General features: G+C 45.4%; 1 protein-coding gene across 4 annotated transcripts; it reads left to right on the top strand.

Moving 5' to 3' along the window:
• Window positions 1-28: 28 nt before the first annotated feature.
• On the top strand, window positions 29-23,372 carry IMMT (inner membrane mitochondrial protein). Of its 4 annotated transcripts, XM_082051059.1 has the most exons (15): window positions 29-186; window positions 6,913-6,989; window positions 7,412-7,601; window positions 9,588-9,708; window positions 10,326-10,406; window positions 11,473-11,574; window positions 13,651-13,787; window positions 14,705-14,808; window positions 16,280-16,415; window positions 17,239-17,368; window positions 18,540-18,554; window positions 20,040-20,263; window positions 21,475-21,606; window positions 21,963-22,092; window positions 22,417-23,372. In XM_082051059.1, the coding sequence occupies exons 1-15, from the start codon at window positions 142-144 to the stop codon at window positions 23,022-23,024; spliced, it is 2,232 nt and encodes a 743-aa protein (XP_081907185.1). In that variant the 5' UTR covers window positions 29-141; the 3' UTR covers window positions 23,025-23,372. The 4 variants fall into 4 exon arrangements, with proteins under 4 accessions (XP_081907185.1, XP_081907187.1, XP_081907186.1 ...); XM_082051061.1 differs by lacking the exon at window positions 10,326-10,406; XM_082051060.1 differs by lacking the exon at window positions 18,540-18,554.
• The last annotated feature ends 500 nt before the right edge of the window (window positions 23,373-23,872 follow it).

Below are 23,872 nucleotides of genomic sequence, written 5' to 3'. Positions count from 1 at the left end.
ACTCTGCGTAACGGAAGCGCTGGCGGCCGCGCGCATGCGCGTTGTGCTTTACTCGCGCCGGGAGGGGGCGGAGACGGGCGGCGTTGGGAGTTACCGCGCACGGCGCCTTCCTGCAGCCCGCCCGGCCGCCGGTCCGAGGCCATGCTGCGGGCGTGTCACCGAGCGGGGCTCGCTGTGGCCGTGCAGGTGAGCAGGGCGGCGCGCAGCCCCGGGGGGAGACCCCGCGGGCCGTCCCCACTGTCGCCTGTTCTCTGGCCGGTGAGGCCGGGCCGGGCCGGGCCTGCTGGCGGGGCGAGCGGGGCCAGCGGGGCCGGGCAGGGGCTGCGGCGCGCGGCGCGTCCTCTAATCGCGGCTCCGGCTTTTCTGAATGACTTTGCACGCGCGGGCCGCGATTGGCTGCTGCGCTGTTGAGGGGCGGCCGCGAGCGCCAACGGGTCGCTCGGGCGGGCGGGGGCTGTCCGCCAGTGGGCCGCGTGTACTACGAGTCCCGGCGTGCAGCGCGCCAGCCCCGCGCGGAGCGGAGGGGCGCGTGGCCCGCAAGGCACGCCGGGGCTTGTAGTCCTTGTCGGGTCTCGCCGGGTGTGGCGGCCCCGGCGGGAGCGGGCGGGGCGCGCCGCGGTGCATGCTGGGGGCTGTAGTCTCCCCGGCGCCATTGCCGTACCGGGCCCGCTGCCGCCTCTCCCGCCCGTCCCGGCCGTGGGGCAGCGCCGGGGAGCGGCGGCCGCAGCCCCGAGGCGCGGCAGGGCCCGGCGGTGCCACACGGTCGGCCGGCTCCTCGGCGGCGGGGAGGGCGGGCCTGCTCACCGGCGGGAAGGACGTGACCTTGTCTTACCCGCCGCGGCCTCCCCCGGTCCCTCACCGCCCCGGTCCCTCCGCTCTGCCCCCGGCCGTGCCGTTCTGGACAAGGGGGCTCGGTGCCCACGGTGACGAGCAGTGTCACCCACCAGGTGTGCGGGGCCTGTGGCACCCAGTGCCTGTCACAGGGATCCCTCTGTCCTCAGAGCCAGGCACAGGAGGAGAGAATGTACAAAAGACCTTTGCCCTTCCTCAGCAGCAGAGACGAGGGTGATGATACACCGCAGAGCCTGTGTAAAGCAGTCAGACAACTTTAAGAAGCTACAAGGGTTTACAGGTGAGGGTGGCTCCTCTACTGAGGCCCGAGTTTGTAGATCAGGTCACAGAATGCCAGGGATTGGAAGGGACCTCGAAAGCTCATCCAGTCCAATCCCTCCATGGAGCAGGAACACCCAGATGAGGTTACACAGGAAGGTGTCCAGGCGGGTTTGAATGTCTGCAGAGAAGGAGACTCCACAACCCCCCTGGGCAGCCTGTTCCAGGCTCTGTCACCCTCACTGAGAAGAAGTTTCTTCTCAAATTTAAATGGAACCTCCTGTTTATACCCACTGCCCCTTATCCTATCATTGGTTGTCACTGAGAAGAGCCTGGCTCCATCCTCCTGACACTCACCCTTTACATATTTATAAACATTAATGAGGTCATGCCTCAGTCTCCTCCGATCTAAAGAGACCCAGCTCCCTCAGCCTCTCCTCATGCTCTTCATCATCTTCATTGCCCTGCGCTGGACTCTCTCAAGCAGTTCCCTGTCCTTCTGGAACTGAAGGGCCCAGCTGAGGTGTCTGCTTAACAGTAACAACATCTGATTCCATCACCACCAACCTTTTCCACCACAGCAGCTGGTCTTTGCTGCTTAATAAGGCTGGAGGATTCTCCAAGCCAAGTCATCTGATGCCCATGGAAATAGGGCTCTGGCTTTACAGGAAGGTTGGAGCTGAGAAGACAAACCCCAGGCGTTCACAGATGTTTATCACTCTGGGCTCTGTGTGTGTATTCAGTCTTGAAAAGAACGTGGGTGGAATGGCTGCGCAGCGCTGGAAGGGCCACTTCGTGCTTTGCAGCTCGGAAATGTGCCTGCAGTCTATAAACATTTGGTGCAAGAACTGTCCAAACACAGAGGTGCCACAGCACTCGAGGTTGTTTTCTGTACCTTTCCTGGTTGTTTCCTTCCTTCAAAAAATAACTTATTTTTTTATTTTTCTTCATTTCCTAATGAGACCAAGTACAACAGAGGACAGCAAAAGTGTGTTTGTAGTGAAACAGTTTTTTTTGCATTTTGCTTCTTTTATTCACATTACAGGGAAGCTTTGTCTTGTACTGTGGTGTATATATATATATATGAAAACAGTTGCTGGTCCCATGGACTTTCAGCAACTAAAACTTGAATGCTGCCAGACCTGTAAGGGACACCAAGGTGGTGACACCAGGATGTCCCATCTGGCCATGCTGCCTTGGGAAAGTGTCCTTTCTGCTCAGGGAACACGTTCAACACACCCGTTCCTGCCGGAGCAGCAGTGTTGGTTTATTCTCTGCTCCGGCTGCAGTGACGCCCAGGCAGCCACAATGACGTGATTTTCACATCTTATTATCCATCTTCTGTTTTCTTCTCTTTACTACGCTGTCTGCACTTTAGTCCTTCTTTTTTGACATGAGACTCTGTGTGTCTCATGTCTTGTTTAGGAGTTTCTCTCGCCCTGCTCCGTTTGCTAAAGACCTGACCGTGGCATTATCAAAGAGTGAGTGACAGCACCTCACTGTTACCTTGCTGTTCAGCTAGTAAAATCTGATTGTTTTGCTTTGATAGAGCCAAAAAATATATGCGTGTGTTTGTTTTTTTAATATTAGGAGTGGCAAATTTCAACAGTTTATTTTTTAAGAATGGAAATAAACCCTTTTTACCTATATGATGTACAGAAGCTGGCAGTGAGGCAAGTCTGCTTCTATTTTTTTGATGTTAAGATGCTCCTTTACAGGTTGAAAAGAATCTGGTTGTCTCAGCAGAGCTGGAGCTGGTCAGGCCCGTGGGGTGACAGGTCCATGATGGTACTGGGTTGTGTGAGTGGGCTGAGAGAGCCAAAGTGTGGCCGGGTTTGGGGACAGCAAAGGAACTGCTGCTCCCCAAAGCTGGAGCAGCGTGAAGGTCTAAGTGTGGAAAATCCCAGCAGAGAGCTCATGGTGGAGACTGGGAGAAGCCTGGAGAAGTTTTAACCTTCCCTCTTACTGTGAACTCTGCGCATGGGCGATCAGCGAGTTTATTAACGAGTAAAATGAAGTTGTGCCTGTGGGAAAAGTGGGTCTTCATCACAGCGATTTCATGAATGTTTTCAGCTACATGTGCAGCACTGCAGAAAACCAGCTTCCCTTATTTGGAGTATTTCTGTAGTTTTCTTTGAAAAGAAACAGGGCTTTTAATAAAAAGTTACAATATTTGGCAGAAGCCTTGAATTATGGCAAATTAGTGTTCTGTGCTCAGATATCCTCGTTACACCTAACCTCCATCATAATGAAGATGAGCTTCCCCTGATGCTTCTGCTTTGCTCTTTCTGTTTAAATACACACATCCCAATTTGCAGAAAGCCGGACATGTCTCGCAAGCTTCGTTCTGTGCAAATTCTGGGTCAAAATGCCTGGTGATGAGGAGAGGATGAGCTAGGGCAGCGTGAACGCCTAGGATGGCGTGTCCTGGGTCTGGTTGTTTGAAGTCACCCATGAATTATATGCCTGCAAGGCAGAGTTTATTTTTTTTAATGTTGTTCTGCCATGCTGTGTTCTACCTGAGCTCTTTGCCCGCTCTTATGGAGAACATCAAACACTGTATTTGGGCTCTTAATATTAACCAGAGCGAAGGCATGATGTGCCCTGCAAAGTGTATAATAGTAGATAATGAATGTAAAATAATAAGGATTTAAGAAGTTAGGTGAAACAAATAGCACATGGAACTGCGGGAGGAGGAGGTAGGAACAGCAACAGCTGCTCTGCCCTGACCACAGTGATCTGTGATGCTTTACCCCAAGGGTTTCTTTGTCTTCTCCTCTGCAGGACAGCAAGTGGTTTATTTCTGCCTTTTACAGGGTGTAGTGACATCTGTGTGATCTATTTCTTCCGAATCCTTTGAGGCATTATTGTAAATAACAGGGGTCTAAAACAATGATCAGCTCCTGGAAGTTATGCAAAGGGGAGATTAGAAACTACCTGTAGGTTTCCAAAGTTACAGTGATACAGCAAATACAAGCAAGATTATTATGACAGACGAAAGAGAGCAATGCTTCTTAAAAAAAAAAAAAATATTTTTAAGGAATCAGTGATTTTTGGACGTAGTAGTGTATTTGGATGTGAAGGAGGAAAATCAGACTTGGGCTTCTGTGATTCATAAGACATTAATACCTAAAGATTTGTGGTTGTTGTTCCCCGGGCCAACAGTGAGAGTGTCTGTTTGTTGCAGCACCTTGAAGGAACGAGTTGGTGGGGATTTGTTTTGGTTTTAGTCATTGCTCTTGTTGCTGCGTGTGCACTAGTGTGAGTCTGACAGTGTAGACTGAGTGCCCGTGTTTGGGTTACTCTCATCTTGATGAACAAAAACAAGGATTTGGCTAATCCTAGAGCAGCCACCTTGGATGGGACCTCGAAAGATCATAGAATCATAGAACAGTTTGGGTTGGAAGAGACCTTCAAAGCTCATTCAGTGCCACCCCTGCCATGAGCAGGGACATCTTCACCAGATCAGGTTGCTCAGAGCCCCGTCCAGCCTGGCCTGGGATGTCTCCAGGGATGGGGCATCCACCACATCTCTGGACAACCTGGGCCAATGTTTCACCACCCTCAGGGGCAAAAATTTATTCCTGAATCTCCCCTCTTTTAGGTTAAAACCATCACCCCTTGCCCTTTCGCAACAGGCCCTGCTAAAAAGTCTGTCCTCATCTTTTTATTGGCCTATTTTAAGTACAAAAAGGCCACAGTAAGATCTCCCCGGAGCCTTCTCTTCTCCAGGCTGAACACCCCAATTCTCTCAGCCTGTCCCCCCAGCAGAGCTGTTCCAGCCTCAGATCATCTTGGTGACCTCCTGTGGACCCCCTGCAACAGATAATCTGATCCACAGAGCATCTAGACCAAAACCAAAAATCCCACAAAAAACCCCTCCTGATGTACAAAGCACAAATGCTGAACAATAAGAAGAAGTTTTCTTTCAGAACCCACCAGCTGCCTGTTTCCAAGTGCCAGAGCAGATATGTTTACCGAAGGTGGGAAAACTGTTTGTGTACAGTATTATTTGCCATCGGTAGGCGTGAGGAGGGTCTGTAGCCGATAAGAAAAGGAAAGTACCAGCCCAGGTACCGAGGTTACAGTTGTGGCAGCCACCAGCATCGCCTCGAAGGCAAGTCCAGCCTGAGCACGGGCGAGTCAGTTGCTGTAAGCTCCCTCTTGCTGTGGCGTGGGGTGGAACAACCTCCATAAACCCAGGTGAGGGCCTTGGGGGTGAGGGCTTATTTCCAGGGGAGCGTTAGGCAAAATAACATACACCCAGAGTGTTGAAAGGGACTGAAACTGAGCTGATCTCAACACAAAGTAACTTTATTTTTTCCCTCCCTCATTTTATTGGGTTGAGCTGTACGCATAATGCTCAAATATTTTGCTGGTCCTGTGCTTTGTGGTGTAATAGCGTCTTGTCAAGGCACAGAAGTGTGTCCAGCAGTCAATTATGAAATTATTGAAGAGGCTTTTATTAGTGAAGTTTCCCTTGAAAGTCCAGTGAAGCCTCAGCATATGCTTCTGGGGCAATAAAGTCTAATAGTCAAAAACATCACAGAATATACATCCCAGGCCAGGCTGGACAGGGCTCTGAGCAACCTGATCTGGGTAAAGATGTCCCAGCTCATGGCAGGGGTGGCACTGGATGAGCTTTGAAGGTCCCTTCCAACCCAAACTATTTGATGATTCTGTATTTATTATTTTGTCTCTTGTTCTGTCCATCATGAACCAGAAAATCAACCACGGAGCACAGTGAGAGCTCGCAAAGGTCTCGGGGGTAAGAAGAGCACGTTTCCTGTTGCTGCACACGTGCTCCTGTTACTAATTAAATATTTTGGCTGCTGTTCTGGAAAGAATAAGAATTCGGTGTTCCTGCCTTTCCTCTTTACGCTGTTGGACAAAGATGGGACCTAAACTACAGGATTTATGCTTGTTACTTATTGCCATATGCCAAAGGAAATAGAAAACTTGTCTTTTGGGGATTATGCTGTGATGAAGCATCTTCCAATTTTCTTTTTTCTTCTTTACAGAAAAAATAGTAGTTGCCCAAAATATCTCAGCTCTGGGAAAAGATCCTTTTGTGCCTTGCACTCTGATTTCTCGTGTGTCCTGTATTCCTCTGTTAGCAATTTATGTGTGGGAGAAAAAAATACCTGAGAGGGACAGAGTTTTGGATTCTGTGGGCTGGAGTTGCTCAACCTGTCTTTCTTGTAAATCTTAATTTTCAGCTAGAATATAAAGATGATAACAATCTTGGGTAATGTGGTTTTTGTTAAGTAGGATATAATGAAATATCACTCTTCTTGTAGTAATTTAATTTATATTATAATCCTATGTGTCTTGGGCTGGAAGCTCAAGGAGAACTGCTTGTATGTTGTCAGAAATGAGAAGTTTTAAGTGTTTAAACAGCTGTTGTTGTCTTTTGCGCTGCTCCCAGCTGGGCTGCTCTAGTGCACGAGATTGTTGAAGAGGCTCTGAACTAACCCAGTTATCCTGCCCGGCCGGGAGATAGGGACCAGAAATAGGCAAAATAAATGCAGAAATAAGCTGGTTTGGGGTTTTTATTAAAATAATTTTTCAAAATGCTTAATTAATTATTTCTTAAAATGTCCTTAACCTGCAAGCTGCATGTGAGAAAACTCTTCTTTGTTTAGGAAAAACAGAGTTCAGTGCTGCAGCGCTAGTGCCGGATGCTTCTTTTTGTCGGGTGTGCAAGACGTGGCGATGGAGCAAACCCGTCCTGTGCTGCTGAGATGAAGAGATGTTTCCATGTGCTCACTGCTTAACTCTCGCCTTCTCCTCCCCTTGCAGAACAGCCGGTGTGGGAGAGCGTCACTCCGTCCCTTACGACTGTGCCGGGGATATGCCACCCCCTCGGGAGAGCCTGGGTACGTAGGAGCTGTTGGAGGGTGGAATTGGTTCTTCTGTTGGTTGAGCGAGAGGGAATCTGCTCCTTGGTTCCACATGAGAGCGAATCAGTAATGGTGGGATTATTTTTGTTGTTGAGTAACTCTTATTCTCATGGCTTTGTATGTTCCATGCTTTATTCAGTCAGATTTAAAGGAAGCTAAGCAAGATGGTCAGTATTTAGAAGGAAGGTTGTGTGTTGCCATTTTATCTTTGGGTCACTCATGAACCAGTACGGCACCAGAGCTTCACTGGTGCTGAAAGTGATTTAAAGTGGGTGCTGGGTTTGTTGGGAAGCTTCTGGAACACAGTGGTTCTCCCCAGCTGTATAAAGCCTCGCAAACCCTTAGATGTTTGTCACATAATACAATTTATATAATTTTCACTCTTCTTTCCTCCTTAGCATTTCTGTAGGCAAAATCATTGGTGCAAGTGTCCTGTTTGTGGGGGGAGGAGTAGGTGGAACCGTCCTGTATGCCAGCTATGATCCGCAATTCCGGGAAAGCGTGGAGAAGGCCGTGCCCTACTCGGATAAACTCTTTGAGATGGCACTTGGTCCTGCACCTTATAGCACACCGATGCCAAAGAAACCAGTAAGTGCTTCCCATTCAACTCCCCTTCCCTTCCCTTCCCTTCCCTTCCCTTCCCTTCCCTTCCCTTCCCTTCCCTTCCCTTCCCTTCCCTTCCCTTCCCTTCCCTTCCCTTCCCTTCCCTTCCCTTCCCTTCCCTTCCCTTCCCTTCCCTTCCCTTCCCTTCCCTTCCCTTCCCTTCCCTTCCCTTCCCTTCCCTTCCCTTCCCTTCCCTTCCCTTCCCTTCCCTTCCCTTCCCTTCCCTTCCCTTCCCTTCCCTTCCCTTCCCTTCCCTTCATCTGCTCTTAGTTTCCAAATTCTGATTAATTTTGCTGTGTGCTAAGAATTCAAGAATTTTAGAGAATTCTTAAATTAAGAATGTTTAAGAATTATGAACAGAGGTACTACTTGGTGCTGCGTAACAGTGTTCATTTACATTTCCCATTATCACCTTGTGATTGTGGTCTGTGAGTTGTAAAACTTATTTACAGTAAAATCATCTACTAGGATCCTAACTAAATAGCTGCTCTGCTTATAGTCGGAAATAAACTTGGGAGAGAGGTGACATGGTAGAATTTAACTATTTCACCAGAGCGTAATTAGTGATGTAGCAGGATTAGGAAACGGTTAGTCTAAGATGAAGCTATTTTGAAGAGGACCAAGAATGTTTTTGAATGAATGAAGATTTGAATGCATAATCCTCAGACATTGAAATCTTAACGGCACAACCCTGCAGAACGGAAAACCTGATACAGCCTTCAGCACAGCTCTGGAAATGGAATCTGGAAGTTCCTCTCTTCCTGCATCTGAAAGCAAACGCTTCCCAGTTATCCAAGAATGCTGAAAAGCTGCTATGGCCGTGGTTGTCCTGAGCTTTCAGGAGCCATTTGACCTTCAAGAAACCCAAAATATTTTTATTTGGAGTTTAAGCAAGCTTTTCTTAATGAATGGGAGAATATCAGTTAACCAAGACTGTCTCTCTTCTGGTTTTCGCTTCACTTGACTTGTGACCATCTAAGTTCTTACTGCCTCCCAGGCACTAGTGAATTTTGCAAAACAGACCAGTCAGACAGCAAAGTTAAATTATCTCCTGCCCAGTCATGGCTCTAACTCTTGTGGCTTTGCATGATGGATATGAAAGGATTGATAACAGAAAACCTCACAATACTCTGCACTCGAGTAGGTGTTTGTCTGCCCCAAACACCAGCATCTGAATCCTTTCAAAGGGAAACCACGTAACTGATTCTTCCATGCCTGTCAACCCCTCACCATGCCTGTAGCATCTTCTGCGCAGTGATATCTGTAAGAAAATCATGTTTGTTCTTTTTTTTTAAAAAACATATATTTATGCATTCACATGTCTTTAAAACAATTATATATTTTTTGAACTACAACTTGAAAAGGAGTTGCCTAGAAACTGGATGGGAGGGGTGACTCCCCTAAGTGTTGCTGAACAAAAAATTACCATTGAGAGAGCCAGTTTTTGGAGCAGTTACCCAAAAAACTGAAGCTGGGTAGAGAAGACCGATGGCCTAACTTGGTTTGACAATAAATCCTCAAGAGGTTTGAAATAAAAAGTGTCAACTGAATGAAATTAAGATATGGACTAAATAATGTCCAAGGGGAAATAATTGAAATCTGCTTTCTGGAATTGTTTCAGACCTTTATGTACTTGTGGGTTTTATAGTTTCTGTGTTATCTGTTATCTGTCAAAACACTCAGAAGTGTTTGGAATTTTTGAGGCATGAAATTATTTGCTTTTTATACATACCTTAATAAATATTTGTAGTGAGAGGTGAAATATTTTGGAGAGGTGAAAATTGTAAAGATACCTTCTAAATTAAAAATCAAGGTAAGAGATTATGTGGCCTTGCTGCTGTTTTCATGTGTACCTTGAAGTTTAGATTTATGATACAGTCATCTGGTTGTGAAAATGTTCTTTTCTGTTACAATGGAATCAGTGAGACACAGGCTGTTTGGAAAACTGATGCTATTTCTTATTTTTTGAAGATACAGCAAGGTCCGCTGAAGATCTCATCTGTAGCAGAAGTAATGAAGGAGTCTAAACAGCCCGTTACCAAATCCCAGATGAGCAAAACAGAAGCTGTTCCTCCTTCAGAGGATAAAGAAGGTAACTTTACAGAATGTCACGCAGAGAGAAGTAAAAGGCTTAGTGACCTCTGACATCGTACATCCTACGGTAGATTAAAATAGTCCTGTGGAGTGGTTGAGGATGAGAATGTTATAATTTCTTAGAATTAATGTCATTTTATTTTCAGTCGTGAGAAAATTTGTCTAAAATAGCTTTAGCTATTTTTTTTTGGCTATTATTTTTGGAAACTAATTTACCTTCTAGAATATTTGACATCTGACACAAACAATGATTATCCTGCGCAATTGAGATATGAGACTCAGCAGGAAGAGCACGTTAGGTACTGCACTCCGAAGCCATTTACCTCTTCTTTGTGCAAGCGCAAGAAGCTTAGTTTTGGATAATTACTGGCCTACTGTAAAGCCAGATCAAATGGAACTGGTTTAGAGAGGAGTGGTTGTGACATCTTTTTACATTTCTCTCTCATAGCTGTGTGTATATGTGTTTGTCCAGGAAACTATATTTTTCTGGAGATAATAATTTCCATGTCCAAATAATATGTTTCTACAGAGGAAAATAGTTAAGTCTTTTATCCCTGTTCTTACATTATAGTTCATATATACTAACTGGTTTTGTTCTATAACTGTACTTACCAGCGGGCAAGGCTGCAGCACAGATCATCTCTGCAACAGGTGTAGCTGTGTCGGTGCCAGCGCCAGGGATACAGACTGGAGAAGGTGAAAAAGATCATATGAACACGATGAATTAAAACAAAATCCTGTAGCTTTGAGTGCATAAATTCTTACTTCTGTGTTGGTATTTGTCAGTTTTTAAAGGCGTGATTCTTTGTGCCTTTTGCAGAAGAAAACTTCCATTGTCTGTAAATAGGTTTTTAACATAGGAAGAAGCTGAGATTGATGCCTGGGGCAGGTGCAGGGTGAGCACAAGAGGAAAGCCTGACTTGGGGCTGGACTGGAACTTGCACAGTCCGGTTTGCCTCTGCTCTTTGCAGCTTTCTGGTTGCTGTTCTTAAAAACCTTGCCCGGGGCCAAGTGAAGAAACTGCATTTATTGTTTAACTCAACAAGAAACACTTCTTTATGTTAGTTTCTTTCAGATGAGATTCTATTCATTTCTTTATGTAGGCACACATTTCATAAAAAGAATGCCAGCAGTAAGTAAATATGTTATTCTGAGTTAGCATCAGCTTTATTAAAAGGTAACCTGATGGGTTTTGTTGCAGCATGAGTATGAGAGCTGAGAGATCTCAGTTCAAATGCAGACTTGCTGTTGGTCTTGAGAGAATTTCTGCGGTCAATGGTCACTCTTACAGGCGTTTTAAGCAGCCTTAGGGTATGGAATAGAGTATAATTGGGATTCACTGCAGCTCCCTCCCTAATCTTTCTTTGGCTGGACTTTCCAAGCATGCTAAAAGAGAACCGCAAAAAAATAAGAACAGACATTCACTTAAAATTTTAACTTGGCTCCATAAGTGTTTTCCAGTTCTTGCTTTGCCTTTCACTTCTGAATTTTGTATATTTTTGTTACTACACAACATAAAGTCTACAGATGCATGTGAGGTATCCATGCTACTGTTTTTAATTTTAAGAAGGTTTGAGACTGGTTGTTATGGGTATAAAAAAAACTGGAGGCAGTTTCAGCATGGCTTCATACAGAAGTTAGGTCTTATAAAGTACTATCAACTATAAAAATCAGTTTTGAAAAGAGAGTTACTTCCCTACAAGTAATCTCTGTATTAATTTGGACTTTCTGCTACAACATTTTAACTCTTTTTACTGAATAGGTAAAGAACACGAAGGTTCCCAGGCTATAAAAGAACGGTCACCAGAAGAGGTTGCAGCCCGCCTTGCCCAGCAAGACAAAGAGGAGCAGGAGAAGATATCAGGTAAGTCCAGATTGATGGTTTCCTATACATGGCAGAAGAATTGTTGGACTGTATTGGCTTTCGAGTTGTAAGTTGCCTACACGTCTCTTTGCTGTTGTCTTTGTGTTGTGTTGGCACAATAACTGGTGTTGAAGCTTTTTCAACCCACTAAGAAATAACTGATAGTCGGAGAATGATGGAAAATTTGGGACTGGAATGGATGCCGAAGGTCTGTAGTCTACCCATTGCATCTTATGGTGGAGAACTCGATACATCCTATTAATTTCTCTTGGCACTTGGATCTGCTGCCTCTTGCCCTTGTTCTGGGTACCTCTGAGAAGCCTGGATCAGTCTCTAACACTCTTTGAGCTGTGGAAGGTGTTACCTGAACATCCCTTTGGCTTTTCTTCTTTAGGTCAGAACAAGCCCAGACCCCTCAGCCTCTCACCTCTGTCACGTGCTCCCATCCCCACAACCATCTTCGTGCTTCTCCAGCATTCACTCCCTGTTTTTTTTTTTGATCTTTCTTACCTTGAGGCTCTCAAAAAGAGATGCCATATTCCAGATGTCATCTTGTAGATGCCGATCAGAGGGAAACCGTTCCTTCACTTGATCTGTGGCAACGTGCTGTTGACTTGTGCTTGGGTTGCCATCTTTGGCGATCCCCAGCTCCTTGGCTGCAGAGATGCTGCCTCAACATGTTGGGTGGTGGTTTGGGGATGGTGTGTCAAGACAACTGTGAAGAGTTGCCTGTAGGTTCTGGGTTGGGAACTATGACAATTCCTTGCTTGGGTTCTAACTTGAGTCTGTTAATCCAGCTGCATTACTGAGAGGTGGTCTGGCTTTTCCTGTGTCCCAAAACTCACATAATCCTTGTGTGTCTTGCCAAAAAAATGAGCTTTGCCTCCCCCCTCACTCTTCTCCTGAGTGACAAGTGATGGGACAAGAGGAAATGGCCTCAAGTTGCACCAGGTGAAGTTTAGAGTGGACATGAGAAAACATTTAACAGAAAGGGTTGTGAGGCATTGGAACAGGCTGCCCATGGAAGTGGCTGAGTCACCGTCCCTGGAGGGGTTTAAAAGACCTGTAGATGAGGTTCTTAGGGACACGGTTGAGTGCCAGAGGTAGGTTATGGTTGGACTTGATGATCCTGAGGGTCTCTTCTAACTGAAATGATTCTCTTTGTGCATGGCAAGGGCTGATGGTGTAAGTGGCGCTGGTGCAGCTGCTTCTGATCTGACCTTTCCCACTGCTGTGCATTTCAAATGAGATCTTGGCAGATGTGCCAACCACACACAGACTTTCCTCTGAGCACCTTGGTCCTCAGCCAAAGCCCGAGCCCTCGGCTGTTGTGGCACAGGAGGGATGAGAAGGATATACAAGCCTGAACTTAATGGGCTCAGAGCAGGCTGGTTGTGCTCTGCTGCTGCTTCTGCCCCGAGCTTTGTGTGGTGTGGAAGAGCAACATGAACAGAAGCGAGAGGTTTGGCATTAGCCGTTTGCTTCGTACAATGACTTTTGTGCAAGTGAAGAAGTTGAAATGTTACACTGAAAAAATCCAGAAGAATATTTCCTGGAAAGGTGGTAACTTAAAAATAAATGCCTGACTCCAGAAAAGCAGACATTGCTCACTCTGATTAACCATTCTGGTTTGGTTCCTGCTTGAATAATTAATAGCTCGTTTGTGCTTCTGTACCAACAGGAGTAGGTGGTTGAGTCCACCACCTTCTAGGCTAGGATGGATAACTCTGCATTTGGAATTTATCTTTCTTGTGGTAAATAGGAAAATTTCCTTGTTTCCTCTTAATAACCATTGTAACAAATGAAGATGGAAAATACCTGTTGGTTTAACTGCATCCCCCTGCAGAAATGCAGCAAAGGGCTTCACCGAGTCGCTTTACTGCTGTGAGTGCAGACTCAACAGGAGCGTGTTGTGCTGACTTTTCTTCTTCTGTTGGCTGCAGCGTCGCTCCCAAACCAACCAACTCTTCTGGGTCATAAAAAATAACATCAGGAGATGCAGAGGCTATAACGTGTCATTTTACTAACTCTAAGGCTCTTTCTAGTTTAATTCGGTTAATTCATTTTCTTTTCCAGCCCTTGCAGCAACTCTAGAAGCAGCCCTGAGCACAGCGACTCGTGTGACCCTTCAGGCAATCACTGCCCAGGAATCTGCTGTGCAAGCAGTGAACGCCCATTCGCAAATACTCAAGGAGGCCATGGACAATTCTGAGGTAAACTGGACAAATAGGGACTTTTAAAAAAATTACTGTGTTCAGCAAAACTTTTCATTTCACAATTAAAGCTGGAAGGTCTTCTTGCAGTGGCTTTACTTTTATCACAACTAATCTTTCCCCTTGTGAAATGTTGTGTAGTTGAATAACACAGTGGGTTTGCTTTTGAATTTTGTTCTTTTTTCCCCAACTCCTTTATTTCTGTTTTGCAGGAAGTTAATACATTGACAGTCTTCACATTGTATTTCAATTCCCAAGCCCATTTTTTACCTAGATCTAGTTACGGTATCATACTGCCCACCCTATAATTTCTTTGCACCATTCCCTTTGGCAAAATCTTCTGGCTGGATTGTTCATTTTGTGTCTGGAAATGAGCAAGGTATGCACAAGCAATACCAGCTTGTGCTTCTAGTGTGTTAATACTGGAGTTTGTGTGGAACCGCTGCTTCCTATTCAGTTCTGGAGCAGAGAATATAATCTAGTGGTTAATCAAACGAACAGGGTCATATGGGCAACTAAACAAACACTTGGGATCTTAAGCTTAAGTAATAAGCTTATTTAAAATTAAGCAACTTTAAAGTATTACGGTACTTTAAAATTGCTTGTAAGCTTAATACTTAAAGTGCTACTTAAATACATGTAGAGATTTCCTTCCAAATTTTGTGGCACCATACAGTGATCCTCAAGCTCTTCTGTGTGGACAAATGGCTGTTGCCATTAAGATTAAGAACCAAACAAAACCAAAATATTGGAAGAGTAAAATAATTCATAAAGCTTCCAGCTGCGCTGTTGGTAAAACACAAAAATATTGCTCAGTTTGAGTGAAGTGAATGTAGCAACTTCTTAGTCTTTACAGGCTTTGTTTTATTAGTATTTCCTGATTGTGATGACCCTAATTAGGCACCTGTGTTTCTTAGACTGCTGGGGAGAAAAAGTCATCCCAGTGGCGCACAGTGGAGGAGGCGCTGAAGGATCGGAGGAGAGCGGTGGATGAAGCCGCCGATGCCCTTCTGAAAGCCAAGTGAGCTGCTTGTTTTGAGCGTTTATTGGATTAATATCGCCCACGCGAGGGCTGGCAGACACGCAGGAGTTTCTAGAACGCGTGCAGTCGCCTGTGTTCACATGAAACTGAAGTGTTTGTGCCACATCAAAAGAAGTCACAGATACTAATGGATATTTTAATTTGTGGCGTGTACATCTTAAGTGCCTTAGGTGCTGTACCGAAGAGTCTGAAACAATCCTGTTTTTAAGAACTTGTTTATCTCTGTAGTATTTATATATAGCATTGGTAAGTTTAAGCAAGAGTTAAAAAGAATCCATTTTTAGTATTACTTTTGGATAATATTGTCAATATTAAACCTGTTGTAAGGACACCATGGATACAGTCTCTGTGTATTAAGTCGGTAACATCAGCAACTTCTTTTACTTGTAATGAAAAACCTTACAGCATCGTTTGGCAGTTCTGTCAGCACAGTTGCTTTTAAGGTTGGATTCTTACTAAGCACATCTAAGAAAAACCTGAATTCTGAAAAGGAGCACTGCTCATGGCCCAAGGTTCCGCAGGAGCCGCGTGGATGTGCATCGAGTCTGCTGTGCAGACTCACTGCATAGGGGTTAGAGCAGCAACAATAAGATGACAGACAAATATCTCCGAGATGCCCTTGTTAATGAGGACAGAAGTAAATTTGGAAACCTTTGATGCTGCTGGGGCTGAGGGGGCAGCAGCCTCCTCGAAATCGCATGGTTGCCATTTAAGTTATAAACTTCTATTACCTATGAAGTTGCTGTGCTGACTGAAAATGGTTCGGAGGTGTAACTGAGGTTTCAAAGAGTAAACCAAAGGTAATGCAAACCCCAGATGCGCCAGCTTTCATTCTCTACTGCTCTATTGGATGCCTTTGCCCTTATTTATTTTAAAACTTGCTCCTTATTCCAATGAGGTCATTAGAAACCTCCATTGGTTTGAATGGATTTGGAAAACGAATGCTTGTTCGCTTTTTTTTGATTTCCAATTATGCTCGGGGAGATCAGTTCTTTCTCAATTACAAAGAAATTATAAATCTGTCTTTACAGAGCTCTGTAAATTTTCTCCCATCCTCACTTATCTCCACCAGTCACCATGTCCAAAACTCTCTGCAAGTGTAAACCACCTGTATTAAAAATGTTTCCTGGATACTCTGTTGCGTGATGGAAATTCTGCCTTCTGACACTAACTTAGATTTACTAATACTAACTCCTTTCTTTCATCTTCCCCTTCCAGCTAAGCCTTGAGTACTAATCGTACTGTAAATAATTCTCATTTTACATGGAATAGACACACTGACATCTTTAGATTTCAAGCACCTTAGCCATAGAAGTGGAAGATGGGAAGCACCTGTAGAGTTATCCAGTAGTTCTTCCTATAAATGCAGATGGCATAAAGTAAATATTTATTTGGGGTAATGTCGCAAGACCTATTGTGAGTTATAATCAGCAGCTTCTTCTCTTTTCAGAGAAGAGTTAGAGAAGATGAAAGGCGTAATCGAGAATGCCAAGAAGTCTCAGATCACGGGAGCCAAATCTCACATTGTCACTGCAGAAGAAAATCTTCATCATTTGATAGTTGACTTGGACAATGTCGTGAAAAAGGTGACACTTCCACGGAGTGTTTGTATAGTATTTGTACAAATAGTTGCCCTTAGAGTAAGGAGAACCCGGCAGCCTGCGCAGACCTCCTGTTTCTAAGCTCTTTGTGGCAGGTTAAATATTTTTAAAGTGTAAATTCTGTGCCTTTTTAGTTAGACTCAGTCTTTGAGCTGATTATGCTACCAGTAATCAGACATGCCAAGATCTTTGTGAGAACTTGAACTCTGTCCTGAAAGAGTCTCTGGGCAGCTTGATTGGCGTCTGTCCTTCCTGTGCGCGACGGGTAAGGCCAAGAGGAGTTTAGCACGAGGTTAGGGAGGAGCAGGAGCAATGTGTACTAGTGGCTCGCTGCGTAAATCACTTTACAGCTCAGAAGACGGGGGAAGAACTGTAAAGATGAAATTTATCTCCCTTGGCAGGACAGCTGATAATTCACCAGGAGGGTTTTGAGTGAATTTAGCCTAATAATGAGAACATCAGAACTTACTGAGAGGAGGGGCAGCTGCCACAAGATGAGTTATTAGGCCTATGTGACAGCTGCAAGCAGAGAAAAAGAGCTAGAGATATTCAGATATTAATTGAATTTAAGATACCTTTTTGGTCCTATCTAGGCTACAGACTATCTATTACAGTCTGTGGATGAGGCAAAATGGATTAGTGGTAGTTCCAGCAAATAATTATTCTATATGAGAGGCTTGATATCACAGGGTGGGGGTTTTTCTCCCCCAAGCGAGTTTGATTTGGTTGGACCGGGGGGTTCCATTATCTGCCGCTAACTCAGGGCCTGTCTTCAAAAATAAACCAATGTCCTTTTGGTTTGTTACAGGTTCAGGCAGCACAAACCGAGGCCAAGATCGTAGCTCAGTATCATGAGCTTGTGGCTACAGCCAGAGAAGAGTTTCAGCGAGAGCTCGACAGCATCACCCCCGACGTGCAGCCCGGCTGGAAGGGGCTCAGTAAGTCTCCAATTTCAGGGTCACTTGGTGCCTGTGACACATCACTTACTTTGGTTCGTGGTTTTCCTGTAACCACAGCCACTGAATTGCACGTCCAGCATCCTGATTTATTGTTTGGTTGGTTTGAAGTGAAAATTAATTCCCATTGAAAATAAGTAACCTAAAAGCACGTGTTACGAAGAGGCTTAATTCTGGAAACTGCTTGTGCTGTATTGGGAGTTTCAGAAAATGTTGTTCAAGTATCACATGGTTGTTTAAACATCTCTTCCCTCCCCTGGCGTTCCCAGCAGCCAGCCAGGTCACTCCAGCTTTGGATCAAATCAAGTACTTGTGTGGTTGGCTCTCTGATTATAGGGATTATCATAAACCTTTATTACAGAGCGATAAAGAACTCCCTGGAATGACAGATACACTGAAAGAATTAATTGTTCATATCTTACCTACCCCAGTGTATGTTATTTCTAAACTAAATCAACACGGTAACTTACCTCAAACAATACAGGATGCTGCACCAAAGCAGCGAATCGGCATCTTATATTTTCTTCATGCAATTCTTTGCCTGAGATCTGAAATCTCATGAGCTGCTTTTCCGTGGGCAGGATAAAGGGATCTTGGGCTTTGCGCCCGCTGTGCTTTCACGGAGGGATGGGAATCCCCCGGTAGCTTCTGCACACTCAGTTTCCTGTGGTGTGATCTACTGAAGCACGTGGGCCTGACCTGTTAGAGCCTGTGACTTTGGCTGCCTCTTGGGAATTTGTTTCTCAACCAGCTGCTTCTGATTTAGAAGAATCTAGAAATGTCAGACTAAAATTTCCTGTGTCCTGTTGCACTTTTCTACCTCAAGCTTGCATTCCTTGCTCTGGCTAAACTTCAACATCAACCCGTGGGCTTCCAGCGGTGATTTTAAGAGGTTGGGATGTTCTGCGCTACATCTTGCCTATAACATAAAGAGACACTTATGTGTGACATTCTGTTCTTCCTAAATTCCTAAAGACTTTGGCTTATGTTTAAGGCACTGTAGATAACAAGCTCTTAGTTTTCTTTTTCTGTTTCTATTTTCTATATTTCTATTTCTATAACAAGCTCTGAGTTTTCTATTTCACTTTTGCATGACTGACTTGCTGTAGTGAACGTGCATTAACTTTTCCAACCTCTTCTCTTTCTGTTGCAGAGGTAACTGACTTAGGTGAGTTCCTGTCACTTGTTCTGCTCTTGTGAATGTCACCTCTTCTCTGTTCTTTTTGATGTTCATCTGGTACATCACTTTAAATTACCAGCAGTATCAACAAAGGGGTGAAGTGTTGCATTCCTAAAACACTTTGGGATCCTTTCCAGTCGTTTTGCACGTGTAGCTTAAACCACAAACTACTTGTCTAGCAGCGCTTCCCAGCTGAGTGTGATTGCTGGCTTGAGAAAGCCAGGTTTAAATTTTCTTTGTGAATTTAAGCTGGTCGATACCTGCTGCTGAGGTTCCAGTGAGAAACAGAAGCTTTCCTGGTTCCAGTTATGCCGTGTGAGGACGTTTGTCCCCACGCAGACCCACAGTCCTGGCTCCAGAGTGGTGCTGGAAGCGCCAGCTCCTGCTGATGCCGCTGAAACCTCTGCTTGAAACCAAAACCAGATTAGTTTAATTTGAACTTGTCACGCCTCTCCAAATTTGATCTTAATGACTGATTCTAGCAATATTAACAATTTGATTCTGAGGTCGATTATTGTTTATTTTTTCCCTTCTGATCAAAGAAACCTACTGAAGCTGGAGTGCAGTAAAACCCCATTCTGTTTGTAACAGTGTTAAGCTGAAGAGCTGAGCTTAGTGGTGCTGGACACGGGTCCCGCTGCTCCGAGCCCTCCTGCCCAGCCCTTTCTCCAGCGCTCCCCAGCAGGACGGCTGAAGGGCTGTGGAATTGCACTTGCTTTATTTAGACCCGGGTTTTCCGAGTTCGCCGGCAGCCAGAGCAAAACGAGCTGCAGCGTTTTACAGAGTCTGTGCCGTTCTCAGGTCACCACATCTCAGGTCACCAAGCGCTGCAGGCGTAGCGTGTGTCCTCCTCTCCCAGCAGAACAATAGCAAAATTTCTCGGCAGACACAGATGTAGTTGTGACCCCTGCTGCTCTTGGGAGTAGCCAAACCCGCAAGGTACAAATTGGCGTAAGAAATGTGATTGTTGCTCTGGAGGACTGTTGGAGAGAGAGGGTAATTCTGGATGTGTCTCACGGTGACTTCGGTGTTCTCAGGATCAGGTTTCTGTAAGTGAGTACCCAGCAGGAGGTATCGGTCAGCCCCGGGGTTTTATGTGTCCTGCTGCTCTGTCTGCTGTCACAGGGGAAAATATGTAGAGGTGTAAAGAAAAAGATGGACCAAGTTGTCGGAAGTCTCCTCTAATTGAGCGTGATGTGGATACAGGAGTGTAAATAAGAGCTGTGAATCGCCTCAGAGACACTGAGATAATTTCTCTTACAGCGATAGAAAGCGCTTGCTTGTCGGTGTGGCTCAGAAAGCGATACTGGGTGAGCTTTAGCACAGCTCCAGAGCTTGAAGTGCTGAGAAACTGTCCGTAAAACACGCTTGTTGGTCAAGCACGAGGAGCCTTGGGGTGCTCGAGTGGGAGGCGGGTGAGCAGCGCAGCGGCATTTCCCTGCAGCCCTCCCTAACACCCCATGTTTTCTGTAGCCGACCAGTTATCGACGGACGACTTAAATTCCCTCATCGCACACGCCCATCGTCGCATCGACCAGTTAAACAAGGAGCTGGCGGAGCAGCGAGTGAGGGAACAGCAGCACATCGAGACGGCCCTGGAGAAGCAGAAGCTTGAAGATAAAAAGGCATTTGAGGCGGCCGTGGCCAAAGCGCTGGAGCGTCACAGAAGTGAGATTGAAACAGAACAGGAGAAGAAGGTAAAGTGGTGGTAACAGACCTGGTTGAATCTCTGGCTCAAAAAGGAGGCAGGAGAGTTAGAGGGAAGTACACAGGAGAGCAACCGGGATGTTCGGAGCGATGGGAGAGTTCAGATGGGGTGACCCCCAGGCTAATGGTGGGAAGGAGATGTTGGGCAAAGAAACTTCTGCAAAGTTAGAATGGTAATATCATCCAGCTAAAGAGGGAATGACTTTTTGATGGTACCTGTGTGCTGGGATTCCTGGGTCAGAGGAAACGTTTGACCTGACCCAGTGTGGCCACCTGAAGGTTATGCAGCCCCTCCACGAGGTATCTCTGTGTTGTTCCCCTTTGCGAGGGGTTTGGGATTTATTTCTTTCAAAAGGACCAGGAAAACTCGGGCTTTTAATGCTGTGTTGGACGTGAAGCCAAATATAACTTAAAAATGGTGGAATTTGGGCACTGGAGATTTTATCTTTTGCGATACCGTATTGCTGGCAGACACTCGTGCCAAATAGTGCTGCCTTTTTCACATACGTACCTCTGAAAATGAGATTAAACACTGGCCGTTAGTTGAGAAAGTTGTATTGACATGAGGGAAACTAAGGATTTCATCTATAGCCTGTTAGTTCAAAGCATTCAGTAACAGGTGTTAATTTAGAGCTCTTTGAAAAAGTTGTCTGAACTGTCATCTGTGCATTTAGTGAAAGGTCAGAAATGACAGAATCCTCTAAAAAAGCTCATAAAACCAAAAAAGCTGTTCAAGTGCTCTTAAATAAACCTGCACTGTGCTCCCTTGTGCTAACCTGCGCTCTCCCAAGTGGCTGTTTTAGACAAGATCAGGTTAAAAAGGATATTACTGTTTTATTACTGTGGCCAACACAGACAGTATCACAGCATATAGGAAAAGGTGAAGTACATTTTGTTTGGAAGTTGGTTTATAAACACCAGAGTGATTAGTTTGTTGTATTACTGTATCTTTTCTATAGTATTTTGATAAATGTACGAAGTGCCCAGTGAATGTAACCACAAGTTTCTGGTGCTGGGGGTTGTGAAGCTGCTTTTTTCAAGTCTTTAGAAACAGGCTCAGTTGTAAGAGTTTTTTAAAATGAAACATGGGCTCTTTGATGAAATGTGCCCTGAGGTGCTGGCTGATGGATGACAGAATTGAATCACTGTGTGACAAACAGTTGGACGATAGAGGCGTAATAACAACCGCTGGTGTGTGTAGGTGGAAGAAGTGCGAGAGGTGATGGAGGGGGAGATGCGGACCCAGCTCCGGCGCCAGGCTGCTGCCCACACCGACCACCTGAGGGACGTCCTGAAGATCCAGGAGCAGGAACTGAAAGAGGAATTTGAGCAGGTACATGAGAAACGCCCCCAGGGGAATTTGGGGGATGTTTAAACCCTTGCAAAGCAAGAGGCGAGTCCTGAGCCATCTAACAGAAGGCTGAAATGGGGGCTGCTCCTCTTTGAGAGATGAAATAAAATACCTGAACATTGTAGGTTTTATTCAGACTTCTCTTAAAAGCTTTTGCAAGGCAAGGAATTTTTGACAGTCCTAAGTGCCGTAACAGTGAAATTCACCCTAATAAGGCTTAATACTGGTATATTGTATTTAGTATCTGCAATAACAAGATTTACAGACACATGTATTAAAAATAAGGTAAACAATTAAACAGCCATTTCTGGTCTGATGTATGTATCTTGTTTTTTCAGAACTTATCGGAGAAGCTCAGTGAACAAGAAATGCAGTTCAGACGCCTTACTCAGGAACAGCTCGACAACTTCACGCTGGATATAAACACGGCGTACGCCCGGCTGAAAGGAATCGAGCAGGCGGTGGAGAGTGAGCACTGAAATCCCTTTTCTTTAAGGACTGAAGTTGTGATTTCCCAGAGGCCCCTTGCCCAGACCTGGGTGCCTAAACCCAGGCTTAGGCACGTAGGGCTCAGGCACATGGGCCTGGGTTTGCCAGCAAATCCCAGCTGCGTGAGTCCAAAGCTGTTCTCTTGATCTGCTCCTAAATTGTAGAGCAGATTTACTTTGAGGTCAAGTGCTGAGGGGGCGGCTGCTTTTGAAAGCAGTTTTGACGAGGGGAGGCTTTTGCTGCTTCTGGTCTAAACTCCGTGCGCCCCCAGCTGAGACTCCCCTTCTCGCCTTATTTTTGCAGGTCACGCAGTAGCGGAAGAGGAAGCCAGAAAGGCCCATCAGCTCTGGCTTTCTGTAGAAGCGCTTAAATATTGCATGAAAACAGCCTCTGGGGATAGTCCGACGGAGCCGCTGGAGAGTGCGGTGAAGGCCATCAAAGCCAGCTGCTCCGACAACGCCTTCACAGAAGCCTTAACAGCAGCGCTGCCACCGGAGTCCCTGACACGGGGAGTGTACAGCGAGGAGGCGCTCAGAGCGCGCTTCTACACAGTCCAAAAACTGGCCAAAAGAGTGGCTATGATCGATGAAACCAGAAACAGCTTGTACCAATATTTCCTGTCCTACCTGCAGTCGCTGCTTGTGTTTCACCCTCAACAGCTGAAGCCACCGGCCGAGCTCAGCGCCGACGACCTCGATACGTTTAAATTACTGTCTTACGCGTCCTATTGCATTGAACACGGAGATCTGGAGCTGGCAGCTAAATTTGTCAACCAGTTAAGAGGAGAGTCGAGGCGAGTGGCGCACGACTGGCTGACCGAAGCACGAATGACCCTGGAAACGAAACAAATTGTGGATATCCTGACAGCGTACGCCAGCGCCGTGGGGTTGGGAACAACTCAGGTGCAGTGAGGTAGGGTTGCAGTTTCGGAGGCAGTTCCACAATCGTTTGTGCTGGAAAGATCCTTGGATCTCCCGAGGGTTGCAAAGCAAGCTCTTGGCAGGGGCGGGAAGCATTACATCCAAGCACGGGTACCGTCTTGTTTCCTTGCACTGTATTTAACTTCACCACCTTGTTGTATTTGTGTTGGGTTTGAGTTATCAGGACAACCAACTTCAGGAAGCTTCTCTACAATTTGTGTAAAGTTTTTGTTTCCCCATCTTACCAAGCGGGCTTGTGATCCAACCAAAATAATGTTTGTAACCTACCATTAATCATTTGCCACTTTGTCAGCTGAATAAAACAAGACTTCAACCACTTTCTCCTGTTCTGTCTTGTTTAAAAAAATCAAACACAGCTGGGCAGTAGAGGAACAGTGTTTCTCCAGGACCTGAGGAAGACAAAGCTTCTGTTTTACTCCTTTCAAGGAGCAAGAATTCATTGATGTGATCAATGTGTCTATTCGTTAATTTGTACAGCTGTAAAAAAAGAAATCCAGGCATGAGTCAAAGTTTAAGTAGACATAACTTAGGCTGTTCTAGTGGATTCCTACCCCTGCACATTTCTTCTTTGGTTCACCCATGAGAACTCGCATAAAGACCAAGCTCCTTCCTTCTCCTACTGTTCCTGTCATTCTCACCACCAGTGAGGACAGATGATCAAACACACTCAATACCCACTTGCTGAACTGAGTAACTGGGGCTTTTTCTCCTTACTGAACTAGTTTTAAGTTGTCAGTACAATAAGGCAAAGAGCATCTCACTGCCACTGAGTCCTTCATCCTTCATCTACCCCATAAACTGTACTACTCACCCAGTCC

This window comes from Streptopelia decaocto, assembly GCF_964273445.1.
Source record: "Streptopelia decaocto genome assembly, chromosome: 4".
Lineage (NCBI taxonomy): Eukaryota > Metazoa > Chordata > Aves > Columbiformes > Columbidae > Streptopelia > Streptopelia decaocto.
The sequence above is the reverse complement of the archived record's forward strand: the minus strand, read 5'-3'. Positions and strand labels throughout refer to the sequence as shown.